This window comes from Oncorhynchus mykiss, chromosome 11 (genome assembly GCF_057628025.1).
Source record: "Oncorhynchus mykiss isolate SJ-2025 chromosome 11, ASM5762802v1, whole genome shotgun sequence".
In the NCBI taxonomy this organism is placed as follows: domain Eukaryota; kingdom Metazoa; phylum Chordata; class Actinopteri; order Salmoniformes; family Salmonidae; genus Oncorhynchus; species Oncorhynchus mykiss.
The window spans coordinates 43,022,973-43,047,716 of record NC_143032.1 but is presented as its reverse complement, the minus strand read 5'-3'; the positions used below and the strand labels follow the sequence as shown (position 1 = coordinate 43,047,716).

The 24,744-nt window shown below is 46.8% G+C and overlaps 1 protein-coding gene across 2 annotated transcripts in view; it reads left to right on the top strand.

The window, feature by feature from the left end:
* Positions 1-24,744, top strand: part of adgrv1 (adhesion G protein-coupled receptor V1) — a 212,527-nt gene that overhangs the window by 68,105 nt on the left and 119,678 nt on the right. Inside the window, exons 31-65 of one of the 2 annotated variants that reach the window (XM_036935476.2) lie at positions 1,004-1,248; positions 1,408-1,589; positions 1,734-2,554; positions 2,642-2,851; positions 3,573-3,703; positions 3,819-3,918; positions 4,209-4,388; positions 4,659-4,828; positions 5,184-5,271; positions 6,305-6,383; positions 6,789-6,927; positions 7,097-7,238; positions 7,475-7,740; positions 7,966-8,141; positions 8,252-8,379; positions 8,523-8,704; positions 9,239-9,385; positions 9,598-9,678; positions 9,892-10,153; positions 10,713-10,835; positions 11,202-11,424; positions 11,548-11,752; positions 13,523-13,669; positions 13,892-14,147; positions 14,682-14,884; positions 15,558-15,734; positions 15,977-16,159; positions 16,290-16,469; positions 16,581-16,745; positions 16,889-17,009; positions 17,259-17,382; positions 21,176-21,314; positions 21,591-21,776; positions 22,071-22,306; positions 22,778-22,926. In XM_036935476.2, coding sequence (XP_036791371.2) covers positions 1,004-1,248; positions 1,408-1,589; positions 1,734-2,554; positions 2,642-2,851; positions 3,573-3,703; positions 3,819-3,918; positions 4,209-4,388; positions 4,659-4,828; positions 5,184-5,271; positions 6,305-6,383; positions 6,789-6,927; positions 7,097-7,238; positions 7,475-7,740; positions 7,966-8,141; positions 8,252-8,379; positions 8,523-8,704; positions 9,239-9,385; positions 9,598-9,678; positions 9,892-10,153; positions 10,713-10,835; positions 11,202-11,424; positions 11,548-11,752; positions 13,523-13,669; positions 13,892-14,147; positions 14,682-14,884; positions 15,558-15,734; positions 15,977-16,159; positions 16,290-16,469; positions 16,581-16,745; positions 16,889-17,009; positions 17,259-17,382; positions 21,176-21,314; positions 21,591-21,776; positions 22,071-22,306; positions 22,778-22,926 — 6,546 coding nt within the window. Of the gene's footprint in view, positions 1-1,003; positions 1,249-1,407; positions 1,590-1,733; positions 2,555-2,641; positions 2,852-3,572; positions 3,704-3,818; positions 3,919-4,208; positions 4,389-4,658; positions 4,829-5,183; positions 5,272-5,466; positions 5,583-6,304; positions 6,384-6,788; positions 6,928-7,096; positions 7,239-7,474; positions 7,741-7,965; positions 8,142-8,251; positions 8,380-8,522; positions 8,705-9,238; positions 9,386-9,597; positions 9,679-9,891; positions 10,154-10,712; positions 10,836-11,201; positions 11,425-11,547; positions 11,753-13,522; positions 13,670-13,891; positions 14,148-14,681; positions 14,885-15,557; positions 15,735-15,976; positions 16,160-16,289; positions 16,470-16,580; positions 16,746-16,888; positions 17,010-17,258; positions 17,383-21,175; positions 21,315-21,590; positions 21,777-22,070; positions 22,307-22,777; positions 22,927-24,744 lie in introns of those variants that run through there. The other variant, XM_090190170.1, reaches the window with a different exon arrangement.

The window sequence follows — 24,744 nt, the reverse complement described above, 5'->3', positions numbered from 1 at the left end:
TTTATTTTACTAGTCAAGTCAGTTAATTACCTTTGATGATCTTTGGATGTTTGCACTCTTGAGACTCCCAGTTACACAATAAATGTTCCTTTTGTTCCATAAAGATTATTTTTATATCCAAAATACCTCCATTTGGTTGGCACGTTATGTTCAGAAATCCACAGGCTCAAGCGGTCACGACATCGCAGACGAAAATTTCAAATAGTATCCGTAATGTTCATAGAAACATTTAAACCTTTTTTATAATCAATCCTCAGGTTGTTTTTACAATATATTATCGATAATATATCAACCGGGAATGTAGCTTCTTCAATAAGAGAGAGAGAGAAAATGGCTGCTCCAAGCTGTTGCGCATACAAAATGCTGCTGGTACCCAGCCATACAATGACGCAATGTGATCGTTCTCCCTCATTTTTCAAAATAAAAGCCTGAAACTATGTCTAAAGACTGTTCACACCATGGGGAAGCCATATGAAAAGGAATGGTTGATATCCCTTTAAATGGAGCAAAGGCAGGCTATGGATCATGTAGCTTTCAAAATAGAGTCAACTTCCTGGTTTGATTTTCCTCAGGTTTTCGCCTGCAATATCAGTTCTGAATACTCACAGACAATATTTTGACAGTTTTGGAAACTTTAGAGTGTTTTCTATCCTAATCTGACAATTATATGCATATTCTAGATTCTGGGCCTGTGAAATAGGCAGTTTCATTTGGGTACGTTTTTCATCCAAATATCAAAATACTGCCCCCTACACTCAAGAGGTTAGAACAAATTCTTATTTACAACGACGGCCTACCGGGGAAAACGGAAACCTTGACACACACACACACACACACACACACACTAGTCTTAAATATAGTGCTAAAATATACAATTGCTCATTCAAATCAGATTACAGTATATGCACGATACTGACGACATCAGCAAACTGAAGATTCCAGCATGATTCCTTTATCAACGAATGACATTAGACCTCATAAAAGTACTGTTTGTGTTCCCTAGTATTTCAGTCTGCTCCTGTCACCATAGAGGAGCCAGGGGCGAACTCCTTTGAGGTGACACTGCCCATAGTGCGTAATGCTGGGACCATAGGGACCGTGGCTATCCAGTGGCGGGCCACGGTCAACGGCAGAGCAGCAGTAGGGGACCTCCGGCCTGTGTCAGGAGAGGTCATCTTTGCGCCCGGGGAAACCATTAAGACGTTGAAAGTCGAGGTCCTAGCAGACGATGTGCCGGAAATTGAGGAAGTAAGAAACGCAGTCTTTTTTTCTTCTTCATCATTTCATAACATTGTTCTTATTTTTTTGACAAAGAAAGGATTTGTATAATTATATTTACTATATAATATAGAGGCCAATATAGTATACAGTCTGTCATTTTTCCTCTAAACGTTCTGTGCTTTTCAGATAATCAAGGTGGAATTGACTAGTGCCAATAATGGAGGCAACCTTGGAAAAGACAAAACAATCAATATTACTGTCCCAGCCAATGACAACCCGTATGGGACGGTCTACTTTGACCAGTCTGTGTATCGTGTGCAGGAACCTCTCGAGGGAATTTTTATGGCCAACATTACTGTCCGTCGAAGGTTTGTCCTTTAGTTTGAGTTCTGTCCTCTTGCAGTATCATTGCATCTTCTTACCTTGGAATTTGCACTGAATCGACATATTGCTGCTATTCAAACATAATTCTTAACTAACTCTCTCTCTCTCCCTCTCCTTCATCACATCAGTGGTGGTCATTTTAGCCAAGTGGAGGTCCTCTACAGCACCTCAGAGATAGACATAGTTAGCATGGCCCAGACTGAGGGCCAGGACTTGCTGTTGTACTACAACTCCCCGGTGTCAGGAGTACCCTCTGGCACCCCCCGCAGGCCTGTCAATGTCAGCTCTCAGGAAGACCCCCTGGCTGCCTGTGCTGCAGTCTGCCTGAGGGAGCAGGCCTGCCAGGCCTTCTCCCTGTCACCCTCTGGGGGCTCGTCCCCCATGGCTTCCTGCACCTGGGTGACCAGCGGGGCTGCCCAGCTCACTGCGTCCACCCAGACCCTCACCTATGCCAAAAACACCACCGCCGCCGCCATTCTCTTCAGCTCGCAGGCCATGGCGGGTAGCGACTACACCACCATGACAGCGCAGACGGCCATCTTGGAAGACGGCTCGGGTGTAGCCAACCTGACCGTTCCCATTCTGACGGACAAACTCCCAGAGATGGACGAGAGCTTCTCCATCCGCATCCTGAAGGTGGCGCTGGTCAATTTAACCGTGGCTGAGAAGAACCTGCCCTCCATAGGGCAACCAGACAAGGCAGTGGTCACCATAGGCATGAACGGGGATGCCTTTGGGGTGTTTCTCATCTACAGCCTCAGCCCTAACGCCACAGAGGATGGGATCTATCTGGAGGTGAGAGAGGAGCCACGCGTCTCAGTACCCCTGGTCATAGAGAGGAGGGGGGGCAGCCTAGGACAGGTGACAGTGGAGTGGAGGTTCGTGGGCGGAATGGCTACACCCAACACTGACTTCACCGGGACGGGGGAAACACTTGTCTTTGCCGACGGTAGGTTTAAAAGCTAGTACTGCATAATGCTTTTTGGATATGAATATTATTTTGATATACAGTATATTTGGTTCTCTCCATCCAAAGGCGATTTGAAGAAGACCATTGAGATAGTGATTACGGATGACTCGGAGCCAGAGGACAGCGAGACCCTGATGGTTGGCTTGGTGAAGACGGCGGGAGGCAGCCGGATCCTGCCCAGCTCCGACACGGTCACCATCGTCATCCTGGCCAACGACAACGTGGCGGGGGTGGTGGGCTTCCACGCAGTCTCACGCTCTGTTATGGCCAGAGAGGGTGGGTGTAGTACAGGGGACCCTGTACGTCGCTTCAATGAAGCGAGCATCAACTGAATCACTGTGTGAATTATTTAGCTCTGCACCGAGCCAGTTTACCAAGCAGCCACTGATGACATAATGACCCCTGCCTCCCCTGATAGTAACCCCTGTCATAATGCATCAGCATGTAACTGTAGTAAGCTGACAATTCTCTTCTTTTGAATATCATGGCTTTGTGATCACAAATTCATACGCACGCACTGTTTTGTAGAGGGCAACACAGCTACCATTCCTTAACCTCATCACTTCGCCCTCCGCGCGTTCGGAAACATCCAATGAATTAATGAAGGAATGCAAGGGATAGTGGGAGGAGCATGTTGCAACAGGTGGCACACGTAGTAAGTTCCAGGCACGGCTCATTGGGTATGCACGACAGAGCCCTTCCACTCTTATCTGTGGCGAATACTTACACCACTTCCTAATGGATTGATTCTTTCCGAGCCACCTACAGTAGCTAAGGGAAGACCTTCGTAAGGCTATAATCAAAGCCTGTATCCTGGTCTACTAATCTAAAACAGCAAACTATGGGCGACATTTTGCACAAGGAATTGGCAATGAGAAATAACCTAAACTTTTCCCGTAGACAGGAAGGCATACTGTATAATCCAGTGCCAGTTACAAATACAGCTTGACATGTACTACATTAAAAGGTGACTAAGGTGTGTGTGTGCGTGTTGTAGGGGAGATGCTGTCCCTGCTGGTGACCAGGACAGCTCCTGGTCTGGGGAACGCCACCGTGGACTGGGTCATCCAAGGCCCCCGCGTTGCCAGGACCTTTACACATACCTCAGGACTACTATTCTTCACCGAGGTAAACAAACTGACCGGGGTAACGCCTCGGTATGGTGTACATGCCGTGTCTAGTATTCGGTTCATTCTGTTGTATATGGTGCTTGATGTTCGAGCGTCTCCTGTCACTCACACAGGGAACACTGAACGCTACCATAGTCCTCCAGCTACTTGAAGACGCAACCCCTGAGGAGAATGAAGAATATAGGGTGGTCCTGTCCAACATCCACACTTACGGTAAATCACATTCCCTGGCCTCGGCTGACCAACGTAACAACACGCACATTCCAATCTCTCCTATGTACTTGGATCTCTATTTATTTCACTTTTAGCTTGACCATGCTAGTCATTTAAGAAGCACGTTTTTTGTTTACAATGACTCTATGCAGCATGGATCAGGCATAGAGGTTGCCATAGCAAAGAGTTTTTAGTCTGTTCGACCCCGTAACCTGTAAGGCTAGGAAATGAGTGTGACTCGTGTTTGTATGGATATTATCCGTCAGCGTTCTGTTCCCCCTGTCCCCCAGGTGTTCTGGTAACGGGTCACGCAGTGCTGGACGTCCAGGGGCGCGAGGCTGTGGTTACCGTGGATACCAGTGACGAGCCGTTCGGGATGCTGAGCATCGCCCCATCCTCCCTCAGCCTGAGCACAGAGGAGCGCGACGGCGTCCTCAACGTCTTCATCAACAGAGAGCTTGTGGCCTCAGGTCAGTCTGGAATAGGGATTTGGGACGAGCTAGCGGCGACAGAGTGTTTCCCGATCGCGTGATCAGACCAGGGAAAACTCCAGGCCTTAAGGATGAGAAAAGTTGGGACTGTACTGTACATTTTGATCTATTGTCTCAAAACAAGATTAGCCGCAAATGCCGCTATGTTAATTAATCAGATGTCACCCGGTGACTGCTATTAGTTAACTGGATCTAACGTTAAAGAAAATGTGTTTGTTAACAGCCAAGTATGTGTTGTTCTGTGTTCAGGGGCGGTGAATATCAGCTATGAGACGGTCCGAGGGTCCCTCCAGAACCTGTCCCAGGTGGAAGGGGGCGGCGGCCTGGCTGAACCAGGACAGGACTTCCTCCCTGCGTCGGGCTCAGTGATCCTGCAGGATGGACAGACTTCGGTGGCCATCCCCATCATGATACTAGACGTAAGGCCACCACCAGGGCTGGGCTCAATGCCTTTTGAATTCAGTCAATTCATCAAATAAGCTGACATTCCAATTGCTCAATGCTCCGTTTTCCTCGATGCTTCTCTATGCATTTTTAGGGGGAATTGGAATGCCAGTTTGTTTACTTGCTATATTGACTGAATTTGAATTGTCTCCAACTCTGGCCACCACAGCAAACACGGTCATATTTCTCTCATATTTCTCTCATATGGCATAATGGCTGTGATACTCTGGTAGGCTAAGTGTAGGATGCCTAGTGAGTTTTCCTAGAATTCAAACAGTGTAAATGTCGCAGACTATATGTTATACAAATGATATACATTTTCTTTCCCAGGATGACGTCCCCGAGTTGCAGGAATTCTTCCTAGTCAACATTACATCTGCAGTACTCATCACCACCCTCTCACCTGCCCCTAAACTAGGTATGCTGTTTTTAGCATTGTCCCGAAATGGACAACTAGGTTAATCACAAACAAAGCATTCTAAATGTGCATGGTTTTCCCACGGCGATCCTATAGGTCACTTTTAGTTCTCCATGTCATTTGGATGGAGTTTACAACCACTCCCCTTTTTTCTTCTGCCCTTGACTTCCTGTTATGTACTGTAAATTCCCCTTTCATGTTCAATTCTGTGTAATCTGTGTTGGATCTCTTATTTTCTCCTCTCTCTCCTTTCATTTCTCTTCTATTCCATTCTGTGTGATGAGTAGAAGTTGTATATTTTACACTGAAAGGTAACATATATTTAGTGTTTATTACAGTATAATGCTTTGCGTTGTGTAGTATGGCATAATGGCTAATATACGATTCATTCACTGTACATTACATTACGTTCAACGGGCACAGTTTTGTCATTGATCTGCAAATATATCCAAAATGTAATTGGCACTACTGCGTCTTGTGTAATCCTAACCATAGCCCATTTTATGACTGGGTAACTTAAGGAAACAACGAGTAGACAGAATACAACACAGACTGGAGAGGCATAGGGCCCATCTGCCAGCCAGCACTCAGTGGCTACGATTCTTCTGATTGATTGATGCCTCTATGATTGAGGGGCTGTTGGGATTTGGGTCGAGCTGAAAAACACTGTGGTGAGCAGTGGGAATGCCAAACCAAAAGCTTTAAATGGCCCTCGTGCTGTCTGTGCCCAGAGCGAGATATAGACAGACAGACAGACAGACAGACAGTAAGAACATTAGAAATCAGTCAACACATACTCCAACTATCAGCTGGCTGCATGTGAAAAGTGAATGGCCCACGTCTTCTCATCTTGTGCTCCTATTGTAGTGTCAAACAAGTGCTTCATATCCTCTGTAGATGCTCTGAACCCCGTTTTGCGATCATAGTGATCATGCTGAAGCTAATGCTAGTCTTTTTTATGATATTATTACTGGAACAAGACTTTAGAACATGCGCTACCATTCCCCATTGCAATGTTGCCTTTTCTATTCAGACACCCAGGGTTTGGTGGCAGAAATCAGCATTGGCGCCAATGATGGAATTCGAGGTGTCATTGAATGGACAAACACGAAGTGAGTGGCTCTGTGTTCAACCTCTCGTTCACAGTGATTTTCCTCTCCCTTTTTCCCCCCCTTTCTCTCCATTTACGAGATGCCCTCTGTTTCTAAGAGCACCTGTGGTTGTGCAGATATACCCAGAAGCACTCCCTCTACTCTACTGCATTTTTCCTCACACGGACAGCTTGGCTGAGAAAAGCCTACACTGCTCTCACCTCTTTAGTAGGATCTGTTACTCTTTCCCCTTTCATGGCTTAGTCATTTAGCAGACCCTTATCTCCAGAGTGACTTACAGTTGCACCCGTCTTCAGGTAGATGGGTGAGACAAGGCACATATTATAGCCATAGCAAGTAAATCCTTACTCTCTCCTCTCTAGTGGCAGACAAATCTGATGTTTGTCTGTGTGTTTTCCCTTGTAGCTTCGAGGTGAATGAGACCGTGGGCGTGCTGAGCCTGGTGGCCTACAGGAGCGCAGGGACCTACGGAAACGTCTCGCTCGTCTTCTACGCTCAGAACCTGGAAGCTCAGCTGGGCCTGGACTACAACGCCACTCCATCGGTGAGGCCCGTGCCCCTAACCCACTAAACCGCCGATCAGAGTTCTTAATGAGTAGGGCCAGGAATTTTCTCTGACCATTTGTTCTGACCGGGGGAAAAACTCTGGGCCCCACCAATGAGACTAAAGGCTCCTTGTCATTGTGAGTTCACATGTTTTGTTTGTTCTTCAGACGCTCCACTTCGCTGATGGGGAGAGGCATCAGTTTGTTGAGGTTCAGATCGTGGATGACGTCATCCCAGAGGGAGCTGAAAGGTTCCAGCTGATTTTGGCTAATCCATCGTCCGGGCTGGAGCTGGGAGACAATACCACAGGTAGGATGTTCTGGAAGCCTGTAGCATCATGCATGTTCGCTACACATGTTTTATATTGTATTTTATTGAAGGCCATTTTTTGTGTAGTCTACGTGTGTAGTCTACGTGTGTAGTCTACGTACCTATGGTTTCACAGACATTGTTGATTGGTTTCACAAGAATCGCCAAGTGCCCTGGTGAAAACTGCTCTCCCTGTCTCCCCTGTCCCGTGTCTCCCCTGTCCCGTGTCTCCGTAGCCATGGTGAGCATCTTGGCCAGCGACGACGGCCATGGTGTCATTTCCTTCAACAGCAGCCAGCACTTCCTGTTGAGGGAACCCACGTCGGTGTCCGGGCTGGGGGAGAGTGTGGCCACCCTGTATGTGGTGCGTGACCCACCCCAGGGCACCTTCGGTACCGTCAGCGTCCAGTTCACCATCACAGATGCCAACAAAACGCTGGCCCAGGACGACCTCATGCCCTGGCAGGGCACTGTGGAGCTGGAGGATGGAGTCAGGTTCAAGGTGAAGGGGACCATGGACTTCAGTCAGTCTAGAAGATATACAGGAGAACTGATTGAATAGATTGAAGATATTTTGGAGGATTGAGAATAGATTGAATTGATATATAGGCAAGGGCAAGAATCTTTTCTAGATGTGTTTCAGCCTATAAAGCCCTTCATATTCTAATTTTGACGTTCTCTGATGTGTTGACATTCTCTGATGTTCCTGCGTGATGTGATGTTCTAGACTCTGGAGATCTGGGCGGTTCTGGACGCTGAGCCCGAGGTGAACGAGACGTTCACGGTAACTCTGTCCAATCCAACGGGAGGAGCGCGGCTTGGAGACACACTCCACACACTCATCACCGTGCTTCAGAACTCCGCCCCGCTGGGCCTCTTCCGCATCACACCCTCCCTCAATAGGTGAGCATGTGATCACACACACATGCAAGCACACAAAAGCACGCATGCAAGCACAAACACATGCATGCACACACACACACACACTCACACATGTACCTCTATCTCTGCAGGACTGACAGCTCTGTGGTGGGGGAAGAGGGTGGTAGGACTGTGTTCTTGACCGTGTCCCGCAGTAACGGTCTAGAGGCAGCGGTCAGTGTGGAGTGGGAGACCCAGTCGGACACAGCCATTGCCATGGGTAAGATGGGCTAGAAACTCTGCTTCTGCACACACAGTTAATGTCATTATATCCACACTACACAATCCAGTGGCAATTTCTGTTTCGAGTCTGTGTCCACTTGTTTACCATGATATACAGTGATTGTACTAGTCTATTTTCAGAGGGGACTCTTCCAGTGATGGCAGTGTATCAGATCTTCCCAGAGACCCCCACCTCAGGCTGGTGTTCCCTGGCTGATGGTGCCTCTCCTCTGGCCATGAGGTTGGACATGCCCTCCCCTGGTGGCTCCACCCAGACCAATGCCACTCTGTACAGGTGGCAGGGGGTGTTGGTACCTATACAGGTAATCTAGTTCAAGTTCAGGATTTTTTTGCGGTCATAGACAGTGAAATACATGGATATGGACTAGCATTAGAAAATTAACAATTTCACATCATTTAGATGAGAAGGATCTTATTATTTAGGTGGCAGAAGTAGGGTATGGGGGGATTTGTTATATCTTTCAGTCCTAGCGTGTGGAACAGAGAGTAGGTTGGTGCTGTCTATCACTTCTCCTCTACAGGCAGTTAACCAATCACAGAAAAGGGACTTGTAGAGGAGATGTAATTCATCTAAACATTAGCCTAAGTGTAGAGTCAAGAGATCAAAGGTCAAACTGCATCGGTGCAGTAGCTGAACTACATAGGAGGCAAAGAAGGAAGAAAGTGTAGGAGTGAACATGGGAAGGAAGACATAAACCACCAACCCATAATAGCTTTTAGGTAACGGCCTTACTTTGTGTTGCATCCACACATGCATAACTCAATGTCATGATGACTCATGATTGCAAATGTATGATGTCTCTCTCTCTCTCTCTCTGAATCTCTTGTGTTTTCAGTCGATGAGGATCCAGGACCCTAGTGTGTGTGTGGGCTTCTCTGTGAACGGCTCGTACAATGTAGCGATCACACACGGAGGCCAGACTGACTCCCCCGCAGTCAACCTCAGCCTGTTCAGAGTGCAGCCGGACCACAACCTTACACTGGTGAAGCCCCTCACTTCTTTGGCTTGACGGTTGTCGATTCATTTGGGGTCCTAATGATTTAGTTTTCTACCTGTTATTAAGATGAAGTAAGATCCACACTGTCACCGGCCTTATGTTCCTATGATACGTTCTTTATAACAGCCACTCAATGGCAGTGGCATTATGTTGAGTATTGTATTCTTTTCACTCAAATCCAACCCTTTTCCCCCTAGGAACAAACGTTGGCTGTTGAAGCTCTTGATGTCAAACACTTCTCCGTTGAAGGAAGAGACTACTTGATTGCCTCCAGCCAGGTGAGTTTGGGGGTTAAAAGGAACATGACTTGCCATAACCTACCTGTGAGGCATACCGGTACAGTGCTACACAGGTGTCATAGATCATGATACCCATATGCACACCACCACACTATTTTTCATTCAAATCAAAAATGCCCAATGGATAGAGTCCACAACCACCTGGAGTTGATTTTCGACTAGCTAGTAGCTAACTCCTCCTGTTTCCACCAGGTGTTCGTTCGGACTGGGAGTACCTTTGTTGTCCACCAGAGCCTGGAGCTTCAGGGTGTCCCCAGTGTGTCTCTGCTCTCCCATGGGACCCGTCTCTACCTGGCTGCCTGTGTGGGGAAGGAGACTGAGGACGGCTGTGTGCTGTTCCAGTGGAGTCAAGGACACTTCCAGAACCCCAGGCCTCTGCCTGTCAGCAGCAGAGCTCAACAAGTGGAGTCTCTCACCAGGGGAGCAGACACTCTCCTATTGGTCGCCACTGAAGGTGACCTCGCGTGACCTCCTCTACGAACCATGCCCTTTGCAACCGCTCCATTTGTGTTTGCGATCAACAATCTTCTATGTTGACGTCTTGCTACGGTGCCATTTTGTTCTCACTCTGAGAGGGAGCGTGTGGTGCACTGCAGTTGTGATGCGTAAGGCACAGTCAATGTGTCCCCGGTCTACTAAAGACAAAACATGATCTGTGTGCACAGATGGGAGGGAGTAAGGCGCCAAAAGTCCTAATGTATATTGGAGCATGTATTTATGTATGTTTGGATGAAACACCACAGACCACAATCCACATAAGTGAAGTAGGTAGGCTCTATGCTGTGAGTTTCCTGGAAGGCTCACTGTAGTAGGCCATAGGGAAACCACAGAAAGGCTCAGGGGGTGTAATTTATAGGAGTTGGGTGTGTCAGCACGGCCCATGCTTAACATAACCGCCTCGTGAAAGAATAGAGTGCTAACATAAAGCTCTGTCTGTGTGTGCGCGCGCGTGTGTGTGTGTGCATGCGTGGGTGGGCGCGTTCATCCGTGTGTGTGTGTGTTCCTATCCTCAGGTTCCTCTCCCTCCTGTGAAGTGTTTGTATGGGGACCCACGCAGGAGTTCCCTCAGCACAGCCAGTCTATCCCCCACCCTGGCCTGGGCTCTGCCCACCCCTTCACCCTGCCCTCAGGGATCAGTGAGTACACACACACACACAATGATGGTCAAATTTCTTCACACGGGTCAACTCGGAGACCCTTAGGTGTTATCATTCAATCAAAACTATCAGAGTCACAACTGATTGTGACGATCATGGTGATGGCGATTTATAATGATGACGACCTCGTTATTTCAAAGACACCTACAAATCTTTAACATTATTAGTCTTATCAAATCAAATTGTGTTGGTCACCTACACGTGTTCAGCAGATGTTATTGCGGGTGTAACGAACTGCTTGTGCTTCTAGTTTCCGACAGTGCAGCAATATCTAACAATTTCACAACTTATCCCTGTTTCCCCACTAAAGATGTGTCTCTGTTTCTCCCTCTGTGTCTCTCTCAGCCTATGTCCTGCTGGCAGGGAGGAATGGCTCAGCGCTGTACTCCTGGAGGTCTGACACCAGTCTGTTTGCCATGGTGCTCAGGTCTCCTTCAGCCTCTCACTTCCTCTCTCTACCTCTACCCTACTTCAACACCACCAAGAGCCTCATAGCAGCCACCGAGCCCTCCGGCTCAACCCTGTATGAGCTCACCACGGTCTCCAACCACTCTGACTTCATACCCAGGTACCTATGACGCCCCACTGTTCCCGTGGCAACCCATTACATTCTGACCAGAGGTATTGATCAATTCGTTGTGGTCGTCTTCTCTGACCATTGTCCGTTTGCTCTCTGCCGCCACACTCTCAGCTATGGCGAGTTGCGTTTCACACCCGGTGACCGGGAGTTGGAGATTGCGGTGAACATCATCGACGACGATGCCCCGGAGGAGGAGGAACAGTTCCGTGTGGTCCTAAGAAATCCCAAGGGAGGGGCTGAGATTGGCTTTGGTGGTCAGATGACTGTGCTTATTCCAACCAATGACAACGCCCATGGAGTCATAGGCTTTGCACAGGTACCCTCCTCTGTTGCTTAACTGTGATTCACAGTGCATTTCAAATGAGGTTTTTGTCACTTGCATTTATATATATATAGTGGGGAGAACAAGTATTTGATACACTGCTGATTTTACAGGTTTTCTTACTTATAAAGCATGTAGAGGTCTGTCATTTTTATCATATGTACATTTCAACTGTGAGAGACGGAATCTAATACAAAAATCCAGAAAATCACATTGTATGATTTTTAAGTAATTCATTTGCATTTTATTGCATGACATAAGTTTTTGATACATCAGAAAAGCAGAACTTAATATTTGGTACAGAAACCTTTATTTGTAATTACAGAGATCATACGTTTCCTGTAGTTCTTGACCAGGTTTGCACACACTGCAGCAGGGATTTTGGCCCACTCCTCCATACAGACCTTCTCCAGATCCTTCAGGTTTCGGGGCTGTCGCTGGGCAATACGGACTTTCAGCTCCCTCCAAAGATTTTCTATTGGGTTCAGGTCTGGAGACTGGCTAGACCACTCCAGGACCTTGAGATGCTTCTTACGGAGCCACTCCTTAGTTGCCCTGGCAGTGTGTTACGGGTCGTTGTCATGCTGGAAGACCCAGCCACGACCCATCTTCAATGCTCTTACTGAGGGAAGGAGGTTGTTGACCAAGATCTCGCGATACATGGCCCCATCCATCTTCCCCTCAATACGGTGCAGTCGTCCTTTCCCCTTTGCAGAAAAGCATCCCAAAAGAATGATGTTTCCACCTCAATGCTTCACGGTTGGGATGGTGTTCTTGGGGTTGTACTCATCCTTCTTCTTCCTCCAAACACGGCGAGTGGAGTTTAGACCAAAAAGCTATATTTTTGTCTCATCAGACCACATGACCTTCTCCCATTCTTCCTCTGGATCATCCAGATGGTCATTGGCAAACTTCAGACGGGCCTGGACATGCGCTGGTTTGATCAGCGGGACCTTACGTGCACTGCAGGATTTTACTCCATGACGGCGTAGTAGTGTGTTACTAATGGTTTTCTTTGAGACTGTGGTCCCAGCTCTCTTCAGGTCATTGACCAGGTCCTGCTGTGTAGTTCTGGGCTGATCCCTCACCTTACACATGATCATTGATGCCCCACAAGGTGAGATCTTGCATGGAGCCCCAGACCGAGGGTGATTGAGCGTCATCTTGAACTTCTTCCATTTTCGAATAATTGCGCCAATAGTTGTTGCCTTCTCACCAAGCTGCTTGCCTATTGTCCTGTAGCCCATCCCAGCCTTGTGCAGGTCTACAATTTAACCCTGGTGTCTTTACACAGCTCTCTGGTCTTGGCCATTGTGGAGAGGTTGGAGTTTGTTTGATTGAGTGTGTGGACAGGTGTCTTTTATACAGGTAACGAGTTCAACGGGTGCAGGTAATACAGGTAATGAGTGGAGAACAGGTGGGCTTCTTAAAGAAAAACAGGTCTGTGAGAGCCGGAATTCTTACTGGTTGGTAGTATGTGATCAAATACTTATGTCATGCAATGAAATTCATTACTTAAAAATCATACAATGTGATTTTCTGGATTTTTGTTTTAGATTCCGTCTCTCACAGTTGAAGTGTACCTATGATAAAAATTACAGACCTCTGCATGCTTTGTAAGTAGGAAAACCTGCAAAATCGGCAGTGTATCAAATACTTGTTCTCCCCACTGTATATGTGTTCGTGTTTGTATTTATCGGTGTTCCAATACATTTGAATGGTCAAATCTACTTTATATTGCACACTGATGTTGCCTCTCTCCAGGGCTCTCTATCTGTGGAAGTAGAGGAGTTGGAGCGGAGCAACCCTATCTCTCTGAGTGTCGAGAGGAGGAGAGGGACCTTCGGCAGACTGACCGTCCACTGGGCAGCCAACGGCAGTCTGGAAGACATCTTTCCCACGTCTGGAGTGGTGAGGCTCTCTCTTTCTCTCTCTCTCTCTCTCGGGATTATCTCTTTCACTGTTCACTTTGAGGAAAATGTAGACGTAGAGAAATAGAAGCAATACAGAACAACTATCTGATGTGAAATTTCCAATTTAGTTGATTAGTTCATTGGTTGTGAATTGACTTCCTGGATTGGCTGAGCTACAGAGGGACTGACATCATCCACCGTCAACTGTTTTCGATCTCAGGTGACGTTTTCTGAGGGCCAGGTGGTGGCTACCATCTCTATGACCGTGGTAGCAGACAGCGTTCCTGAGTTGAGAGAGAGGGTCACCCTTACCCTTTTGGATGTCACCACAGTGGGCCTAGACCAGCTCTCCAGGGGGGCGCTGATTGACCCACAGAGGGCACAGGCCCTTCTCACCATCCTGCCCAACGGTTCTCCCTATGGGGTGATAGGCTGGCACCTGGATTCCCAATACCTCCACACACAGGAGCCCCAGAGTAAGAGGCCAGCTGTTTAGATTGACTTTAAAAAATATATATATATATTCATGTATTTATACAAGAAAAAAATATGTGAGATTGTGTATAGTTAAGAACAATACATATGCAATTATCTTACACATCAAGGACAACAGAAAGCCATATTTGAACCATGTCCATTTTTAAAGCTTCTAAAGTGTATGGTAGGTTGTCATAACTTGATTTGACAGGAGCTATGACATTGGTAGGACTCATTTCTACTCATTATCCAAATTGTTTCTGTCCTTGCACAGGCTGTAAGGTTTCTGTTTATTTTTGTACATTTATTTTACCTGGCAAGTCAGTTAAGAACAAATTCTTATTTTCAATGACAGCCTAGGAACAGTGGGTTAACTGCCTTGTTCAGGGGCAGAACGACAGATTTTAACCTTGTCAGCTCGGGGATTCGATCTTGCAACCTTTCGGTTACTAGTCCGATGCTCTAACCACTAGGCTACCTAATGTGTGTTGTCTGACGCTCCTTGTGCATGTTTGCCTCTGCTTTCACCTCAGAGAGTCCCACTAATGTCACCCTCACCATTGTGAGAGAGCAGGGAGTGTCCGGGGAGGTGGCGGTCCACTACCAGACCAGACCAGCCCTGTCCCAGCCCCCCTCCAACCAGGCCAGCACCCCACAGGACTACACATCCCGGGAGGACACCGTCATCATGAAGGAGCATGCCACCATGGCCCTCGTCACCATCACCATCCTGCCAGTACGAAAAATAATAGAATATGACTTTATCGACAAACAATCACCAGGTGTCCTCCTGGGACCCCTGAGGACAGTCCAGTAGAATCCTCTCTACTTTCCCCTCCTTTCCTCTCCTCTTCTCTCCTCTCTTTACCTCGCCTCCCCTCTCCCACCCAAGCAGTGTGGATTTAGATTGGTTCAGCAAACAGCCGGGCTTTCTGCCTGTTCTGGATGCTTTCTGCCTACAGCGAAGACCCATACCAGGCCTAAAACCACCAGTGCTGGGCCTTCCACCAAGGAAACCCGCTATTTATCTCCCGTCACACCAGAATAGATCCGTTCCCAGTAAATTGCAGTGCTGAGTCGCTATTTTAACCTCCACTAATGGTAACTATTATTGTGTTTTGTTTAGACTGAGAGGAGCTTGAAAACAAGGCCTTGATTTCAATGTGCTCTCAAACTGCCAGCATCTATTAAGGTGATTTATGAGAGTAAAGTTGCTTCAGAAGTGGAACAAGGACAAGCTTACTAGTTCATTTCTGTGGGTTGGGTGTTAAAAATGGTTTCCCTTCTTCCTGATTTAGCATTTACCATGATCCCACATGGGATCAGTTCAGGTCCTCAAGGCTGTGTGTGTGTGTGTGTGTGTGTGTGTGCGTGTGCGTGTGTGTGAATGCACACGTGCATATCCCCAGGACGAGGCTCCGGAGCTGGCTGAGAGTTTCCTGGTGAACATCACAGGTGTGGAGCTGGTGGGGGGGTTGACAGGGGCTGGCCAGCCCAGTGTGAAGAGGCCTGGCATGGAGGTGGCTGTGGTCACTATCCAGGAGAACGACGACCCACGGGGGGTCCTGCAGTTCAGCGACTCACAGGTCAACCAGAAAAAACATACAAACTACTCCCTCTGCTCATACGTTAGCAATGCTGCTGAAGTATAACACTCCCTTCCTTTCTGTAGTATCTCACAACACATTACAACAGTAACTACTGTACATGATGCTACGGTTTGGAGATGATCTGAAAACTCTATCCAAAGAAAGAATAAATACAAATAGGTATTTTAATCCTATTCAGGTGTTAATGCTTCAACTCTGTTTCGGTATCGGCTTCTTAGGAAGAGTCCGGAGGGGTACTGGCCTATGAGGTGCCCCAGCCCGGGAACCTCCTCCGCCTACCTGTGGTGCGATTGGCTGGCAGGACTGGGAGAGTGGTGGTGTACTGGGAGGCGCGGACAATCACTGCCAGCCTCGATGACTTCATTCCTGCTTCTGGGAATATCACCTTTCAAGATGGCCAGGTAAAGTGATTAGTTAAGTAGTTAGTTAAGTTAGGTCACCTCACTATGATCCACTTGGTCTAGTTGAGCTTCTATGAAGGATAGGAAGCTTGTATTCCTCAGGTAAAAAAAACTCTGGTTCTATTTGCAGGGTGAAGCCTTTATTGACATCAGTATCGTGGATGACACGGAGGTGGAGTCTGCAGAGCGCTTCGGTGTGACTCTAATGCATGTGATTGGTGGAGCCAGACTGGGGGAGGGGACCTCTGTGACCGTCACCATCCCCCCCAACGATTCACCGCTGGGCCGTTTTGGCTTCCAAGAGCAGACTGTGAGATACCCAACATATTGCCCTACAGAGGATGAATACAGTTATCTTACTCAATCAATTACAACTTTATTATAAACCATTATTATGCTAAACGAACTAATCTCCTTTCAGGTCACTATCAGCGAGCCAGCGTTCACTAGTGACCCAGCTGCCATGGCAATGCTGACAGTGTTGCGCAGTGCGGGAGGAGAGGGGGCGGTGACACTGGTGTGGCGGCTAGAGGACGTGGCCCAGGATGACCTTTCACCTCTCAACGGAACACTAGTCTTCAGTGTGGTCAGTAGGGGGTGGGGCTAGGGTGGCCAAAGGGGAAGATGGTAGTAAGTCAGTTGATGGTGTTTTGCTCTGCTTGGTAATAATTGATGCTAAATGTACAGTAGTTTGTTGAAAAGACTGACGTGAGACTTTGTGAACCTCAGACAGAGTTGAGGAAAATGTTGGTGATCCGGGCTCTGGCTGACGCTGTGTTGGAGGGAGACGAGAACTTCACTGTCCAGCTCCTGGCTGCAGAGAGTGGTGCTGTCATCGACCCCATTAACGGTCAGTATCTTTGGGCTGCATCACATACAGTCTCTGGTCTATGGAGAGGAGAGGAATGCATTTTCCTCTAGAAGCTGATCTGAGGTCTGTTTGTCATTTTCAACCCTAATGGTTACAGTTAGGATTGGGGGAGAGTAAGCTGGTCCTAGATGTGCCCCTAGAGGCAACTTCTACCTGGAGTGTGTTTAAGGAGCTCCAGTGGAGGGCATTAGACTGAACTGTGTCCCCTGGGTTGGTGTGTGTCTTTAGGGGTGGCCACCATCACCATCCAGGGAGACCGTGCAGCACTGGGAATGGTGGGCATCGCTGAGGCCTCCAGGAATGTCCTGATAGGAGAACCTCAGGGAAACTATAATGGGACTGCTTTAATCAGGTACAGTTAGAGAAATTTCCTTTCGTAAGATAGCCGGGGGCAAAGTCATTCATATTCATGAGTTACGTTGGGTGATTCGTTGATCCTTCTGGGGCGTGTGATGTTACACAGATGCACTTTTACCTTTCCAGAAACTGTCTGTTGCTTGATATGATCAAGTTGACCCAACTGTATTAAAGAATAAGAAATCCATGATTAGTTGGCTAGTAGTGGCTACTTCCTGGCCAGTGAGCCAGCTAACTACATTTCAGTAATTTAGCTCGCCTCCTAAATTTAGTAGTCGGTGGAGAAACGAACTATGAGTTTAACATATTTGTCTGAAAACTAACTAGTTGCCAGTTATTGTTGCCGATGGTGTTATCGTGTCTAACCAGTTGGCTAATGTAGCCCATGAGCTCCCGAGTCTAGATAGTGGCGTCGTTTGGCGTCCACAATGTTCTAACTATTAGCTAACTACAGTAGTTGGCTACTGCCTGGCATGTGTGAGCCAACATGTTAGCGACACTATACAGTGCATTCGGAAAGTATTCAGACCCCTTGACTTTTTCCACATTTTGCTACGTTACAGCCTTATTCTAAAATAATAAATACACATTTAAAAATCCTCATCAATCTACACACAATACCCCATAATGACAAAGCAAAAACAGTCTGTTAAGATTTTTTTTGCAAATTAAACAAATAAATAAAACAGAAATTTCACATTTACATAAGAATTCAGACCCTTTACTCAGTACTTTGGTGAAGCACCTTAGGCAGGGATTACAGCCTCAAGTCTTCTTAGGTATGACGCGACAAGCTTGGCTCCCCTGTATTTAGGGAGTTTCTCTCATTCTTCTCTGCAAATCCTCTCAAGCCCTGTCAGGTTGGAAGGGGAGCGTTGCTGCACAGCTATTTTCAGGTCTCTCCAGAGATGTTTGATCGGGTTCAAGTCCAGGCTCTGGATGGGCCACTCAAGGACATTCAGAGACTTGTCCCGACGCAACTCCTGTGTTGTATTGGCTGTGTGCTTAGTGTCGTTGTCCTGTTGAAAGACGAACCTTCGGCCCAGTCTGAGGTCCTGAGTGCCCTGGAGTAGGTTTTCATCAAGGATCTCTGTACTTTGCTCCGTTCAACTTTCCCTCCTGATTTGTCTCCCACTCCCTGCCGCTGAAAAACATCCCCACAGCATGATTCTGCCACCACCATGCTTCCCCATAGGGATGGTGCCACATTTCCTCCAGATGTGATGCTTGGCTTTCAGGCTAAAGAGCTCAATCTTGGTATCATCAGACCAAAAAATGTTTCTAATGGTCTGATAGTCCTTTAGGTGCCTTTTGACAAACTCCAAGCGGGCTGTCATGTGCCTTTTACTGAGGAGTGGCTTTCGTCTGGCCACCTTAACAATAAGGTCTGATTGGTGAAGTGCTGCAGAGATGGTTGTCCTTCTGGAAGATTCTCCCATCCCCACAGAGGAACTCTGGAGCTCTGTCAGAGTGACCACCTGGTTCTTGGTCACCTCCCTGACCAAGGTCTTTCTCCCCCGATTTGCTCTGACATGCACTGTCAACTGTGGGACCTTATATAGACAGGTGTGTGTCTTTCCAAATCATGTCCAATACATTTTATTTACCACAGGTAGACTCCAATCAAGTTGTAGAAACGTCTGAAGGATGGTCAATGGAAACAGGATGCACCTGAGCTCAATTTCGAGTCTCGTAGCAAAGGGTCTGAATACTTATGTAAATAAGGTATTGCTGTTTTTTATTTGTAATAAATGTGCAAACATTTCTAAAAACCTGTTTTATCTTTGTCATTATGGGGTATTGTGTGTAGATTGATGAGGAAAATGTTTAATTTAATACATTTTAGAATAAAGCTGTAACGTAACAAAATGTGGAAAAGGTCAAGGGGAGTATGTGGACACCATTTCAAAGTAGTGGATTTGGCTATTTCAGCCACACCTATTGCTGACAGGTGTAATAAAATCGAGCACAGAGCCATGCAATCTCAATAGACAAACATTGGCAGTAGAATGGCCTTACTGAAGAGCTCAGTGACTTTCAACGTGGCACCGTAATAGGATGCCACCTTTCCAACAAGTCAGTTCGGCAATTATTTTCCCTGCTAGAGCTCCCCCGGTAAACAGTAAGTGCTGTTATTGTGAAGTGGAAACGTCTAGGAGCAACAACAGCACAGCCGTGAAGTGGTAGGCCACACAAGCTCACAGGATGGGACCGCCAAGTGCTGAAGCGAGTAGCGTGTATAAATCGTCTCTCCTCGGTTGCAACACTCACTACTGAGTTCCAAACTGCCTCTGGAAGCAACGTCAACACAAGAACTGTTCGTTGGGAGCTTCATGAAGTAGGTTTCCATGGCCGAGCAGCCTCACACAAGCCTAAGTTCACCATGCCGCAATGCCAAGCATTGGCGGAGTGGTGTAAAGCTCTCTGCCATTGGACTCTGGAGCAGTGGAAACACCTTCTTTGGAGTTGTGAATCACGCTTCATCATCTGGCAGTCCGACGGACAAATCTGGGTTTGGCGGATGCCAGGAGAACGCTACCTGCCCCAATGCATAGTGCCAGCTGTAAAGTTTGATGGAGGAGGAATGGGGCTCTTTTTCATTGTTTGGGCTACACGCCTTAGTTCCAGTGAAAGGAAATCTTAACGCTACAGCATACAATAACATTCTAGACGATTCTCTGCTTCCAACTTTGTGGTAATGCCCCCTGTGCACAAAGTGAAATCCATACAGAAATGGTTTGTCGAGATTGGTGTGGAAGAACTTGACTGGCCTGCACAGAGCCCTGACCGCAAACCAATCGAACACCTTTGGGATGAATTGGAACGCTGATTACGAGCCTGGCCTTATCGCCCAACATCAGTGCTTGACCTCACTAATGCTCTTGTGGCTGAATGGAAGCAAGTCTCTCCAGCCATGTTCCAACATCTAGTGGAAAGCCTTCCCAGAAGAGTGGAGGCTGTTATAGCATCAAATGTAGGACCAACTCCATATTAATGCCCATGATTTTGTAATGAGATGTTCGACGAGCAGGGGCGGCAGGGTAGCCTAGTGGTTAGAGTGTTGGGCTAGTAACCGAAAGGTTGCAAGTTCAAATCCCCGAGCTGACAAGGTACAAATCTTTCGTTCTGCCCCTGAACAGGCAGTTAACCCACTGTTCCTAGGCCGTCATTGAAAATAAGATTTTGTTCTTAACTGACTTGCCTAGTTAAAATAAAAAAATTAAATAAAATGTAGTGTAGCTACATTACAGTGACTAGCTATCCTTCTAAATGCGTTGGTCACTGCGTTGCTTGCTGGGGTGTTTATAAGAAAACGGCTGAGGTGACTCAAACCCTGTAGCTAGCTAACAAGCCCTCCTCTGCGACAAAGTTAGGGTGTGGGAATATTAGTTCCGTCTTTTGATTTTAAGATAAATGTCATTGAAGTTTGCGGTTGCTACTGGTTTTAGCCTTGTCACTAATCACCACAGCTACAAGGTGAAGTTTTCAATCCAAGGGTTGTGTTTTGGTAAGGGCTCGGAGTGATGTCATGTCCCAATAAGGCTCAACCAATCACCCGTCGGATAATAATGACTTTGCCTCAGTTACACACACATATTATTGCTAAGGGGGAAGTCTCTTTGTAAAGCACATTTCTTTCCCATGGTACAGAATATTGCTGTTGTGCTTTTGAGAAAAGCGTACTCTTATTTTGCCTGATAAGAAAGAGGTCAATGAAATGTATGTTGCAATGATGAAATTCTGTGTATGTGTGTGTGTGCATGTGTATGTGCATGTGTGTGTTGTAGCCTGGTACGAGGCCCAGGCATCTTCGGAGAGATCCAGGTCTACTGGAACATCACTCCTGCTGTGGCCTCTGAGTTTGAGGAGCTGTCTGGCGTGGTGACCATGCGAGACAGACAGTCTGCAGCCACCATCCGCCTTAAGGTATTGACAACCGCATTTAACACGGATGCTGTCTGTCTTTGACTATGGAATGATATTCATCACGATGATCTTGTCTTAACATCAGTATCTTATCATACCTCATCCTATTATGAAGTGAAAATGAATGCAAAATGAATAATTCCCAATGCAACTGTGGAACGGAATACTAGTGGGAAGTGATGTAGCCTATCGGCCATTCATTTCAAATGGTATCCTGATGTGGATGTTGGGGACAGAGGCTGAAGGTAGTGGTGTTTGTTGATGTTGTTGTTTCAGGCGCTGGATGATGACATGGCGGAGGAGCGGCGTGTGTACCAGCTGACCTTGACCTCAGTCACGCCAGGGGCGGAGATCAGCCCCTCGGCCCAGCGGGCCACAGTCACCATGGCAGCTAGTGACCTCCCCTATGGCCTGTTCTCCTTCCACCAGGGCCTCGTCGGGGCCTCTGAGGAGGAGGGCAAGGTGAGAGAGCCAGGGCAGTCCCGGGCCATGATCAAAAACATCCACAGTGTTGAAATGCATTAGAGGACGTCTACATTATTATTGCTGCCCTATCAGAGCCTGAGAAAAGTCTGACCTGCCCTATCCGAGGGAGGGTGGTTAAGGGAGGGAGGGATTAGGGAGGGTGGATAAGGGAGTGGCATGAAAGTCATTCGGCTTATGATGCAGCCATGACAAATTGCCATTCAGTTGATGATATGGCCGCCTGCTTTTTCCCCTACCCCCCACCCTCCTCTCCCTTCTCTTCTCCGTCAGGTCAATGTGACAGTGGTGCGTTCCATGGGCACGTTTGGGAGTGTGTGGGTGACCTACCAGACAGCAAGCAGTGTAGCAGTCAGTGGAGTGGACTTCACTGAAGCCTCGGGGCGCCTGCTTTTCAGCCCAGGCCAGACCACGTGTGGTGTCACATTGAGTATCCATGACGACGACCTCCCAGAGGGGCCTGAGGAGTTCTACCTCAACATCGTCACAGTAGAGCTCCTCAATGACAGGTAGGTGGATCCTAGACACTAATCAAGAGTCAGTTCTTTGTTTTCTCCCCCCCAGTTAAGATTAGAAGTGTTGGGGAGGGAAAGCTGATCCTAGATCTGTTCCTAAGGGCAACTTCTACCGTGAGCTGTTGGTGTGCGGTTTTGGGGTGTGAGTGGGAGGAGAATCTCAACCTTGGTCAATGATTTAAGGACCTCTGTCACCCTCCTGTGATCAGTGTTGTGAACTTCACTGTAAGAGTGGAAGGTGTTGGTCTCTGGGGTGGCAGGGGTGTGAGCAGTGGTGTAACGGAGGGCAAAGGCACGTAAACACTGTCTACCTACCTTTTGCAGAAAAATTCATGGAAAGTTTAGAGAGTGTTACTTTATTCACTGCGAACTGCATTCAGCGTTAACCCACCTGTTTTTTTTTTTGGACTGGGTGTGAGGTGGGGTGGTGTTGTCCCTGACCTCTGTCGCTATTCCTGTGGTCAGTCCTGTGGAATTCAGCGTGATGGAGCACGGCCTGCAGCGAGACCAGCCTCCAGCCATCGGCAACATCTCGTCCATCATGATCGTCATCCAGAAGAGTGACAACGCTGAGGGTATTCTGGAGTTCCTCCCTGACTCTGTCAACATCACAGGTCAGTCTCTAAGCCCCTAACACGTTGACACTCTTCAACATAGCTATTACGAACATAAGGCATCACTTTAAGAAATGTCATCCTGTTAATATCCCATGGATATGCATAATAGAGGGATTCTGAGAGTGGTGATTGGATGAATGCAATATGTAAGGAGTACTACAGTACATGCAGTATTACATTTGACTTAAATGACTGAATTCAGGAAGGTGAGCTTATGTCAAATGTTCAAGATTGTATTTTAATAAAAAAATAAAAAATAAAAGCCAAACTCAGAGCTTCAAAATGGTATATAATACACTGCAGGTGGGGGAAACATGGGAAAGTTATGCTTCTTTGAGACACTTGTTATTCCACTTTGGAGACAAGTAGGAGAAAAAATGACGTTCACACCCTCTTAAGCCTTAGCCACACCCATCTCTTTAATAATTCAAATGTAGAAACATGAGTCAACATGGATTGTCCTTCAGAAAGTAGTCTCCCTATTATTCCACTCCATTATCTCAGCCAATCATGGATCCTGCCTTTCTCCCTACAGCTCAAAGCTTTCTCCTTGGCTATAGGCTCATAATTATTTAGTTTTATTCATATTTACCAGTGGAGGTTCTACAGAGGAGGAAGGGTTGGACCATCCTTCTCAGTGAATTTCATAAAAATAAAAATATTGAAACATTTCAAAAGTGATCCTTTTTTAGATCAAACTATACTAAATATATTCCATGTCACCAAATAACTGATTGCAACACACTGTTTTGCAATGAAGGTCTACAGTAGCCTCAACAGCACTTTGTAGGGTAGCACCATGATGTAGCCGGAGGAGAGCTAGCTTCTGTCCTCCTCTGGGTACATTGACTTCAATACAGACCTAGGAGGCTCTTTGTTCTCACCCCCTTCCATAGACTTACACAGTAATTATGACAACTTCCTGTGGACGTGAACTGCATGAACTGACATGTTGTCCGCCCAATCAAAGGATCAGAGAATGAATCTAGTACTGAAAGCATAAGCTACAGCTAGCTAGCACTGCAGTGCATAAAATGTGGTGAGGATTTGACTCAAAGAGAGAGAAAGACAATAGTTGAACAGTTTTGAACAAATTATTTTCTTCCAAAATTAAAGAGAAGCAAGAGAGAGAGAGAGAGAGAGAGAGAGAGAGAGAGCTATATTTGGTTGTATTTAAAAAAAAAACTTTCACTGAATGCAGCTAGTTAGTTTAGCCTACTCAAACACCTGGCTCCAACAGAAAGGGGTTATGTTAGCTAGCTGGCTATGACTATCCAACATGGGAACTCTTCCAAGTCAAGGTAAGCTTTTGGTTTTATTAATTTATTGCCAGTGGGGCCCGCCGGTGTAACTGCTAAACTGCGTTCTGACTGTACTCTGAAATGCATGATTGTGGCGGGTTTACTAACACGTTAGTTCTAGCTACAGTATGTTGACTATGAGTTGACAACGATGTAGGCTGTGCTTAGCGGTTAGCAGTCATGATATGAAGGTTTGGCTTGGAATGGTTTTTTCGCCTGGTTACAGACAGCTGATGTGTCGTTCACTGAAGTCCACAAGTGAAGGGAAAAGATGAGAGGAGGAGAGCGCGTAGATAGTTAGAGAAGGAATTATATACAAGGAGCAAAGTGATCGTGCTGTTTTATATGGTTGCTTAGGAAAGTGAACTGTGTTTGTGTGTGATCAGGGGTGTATTCATTACGCCGATTCTGTTGAAAAACGTTTCTTAAACTGAAGCAAACGGAACAAAACGGGGATAAACATACCTGAATTTGTCCAATAGAAACTCTCATTTGCAACTCTTGGACTAATGAT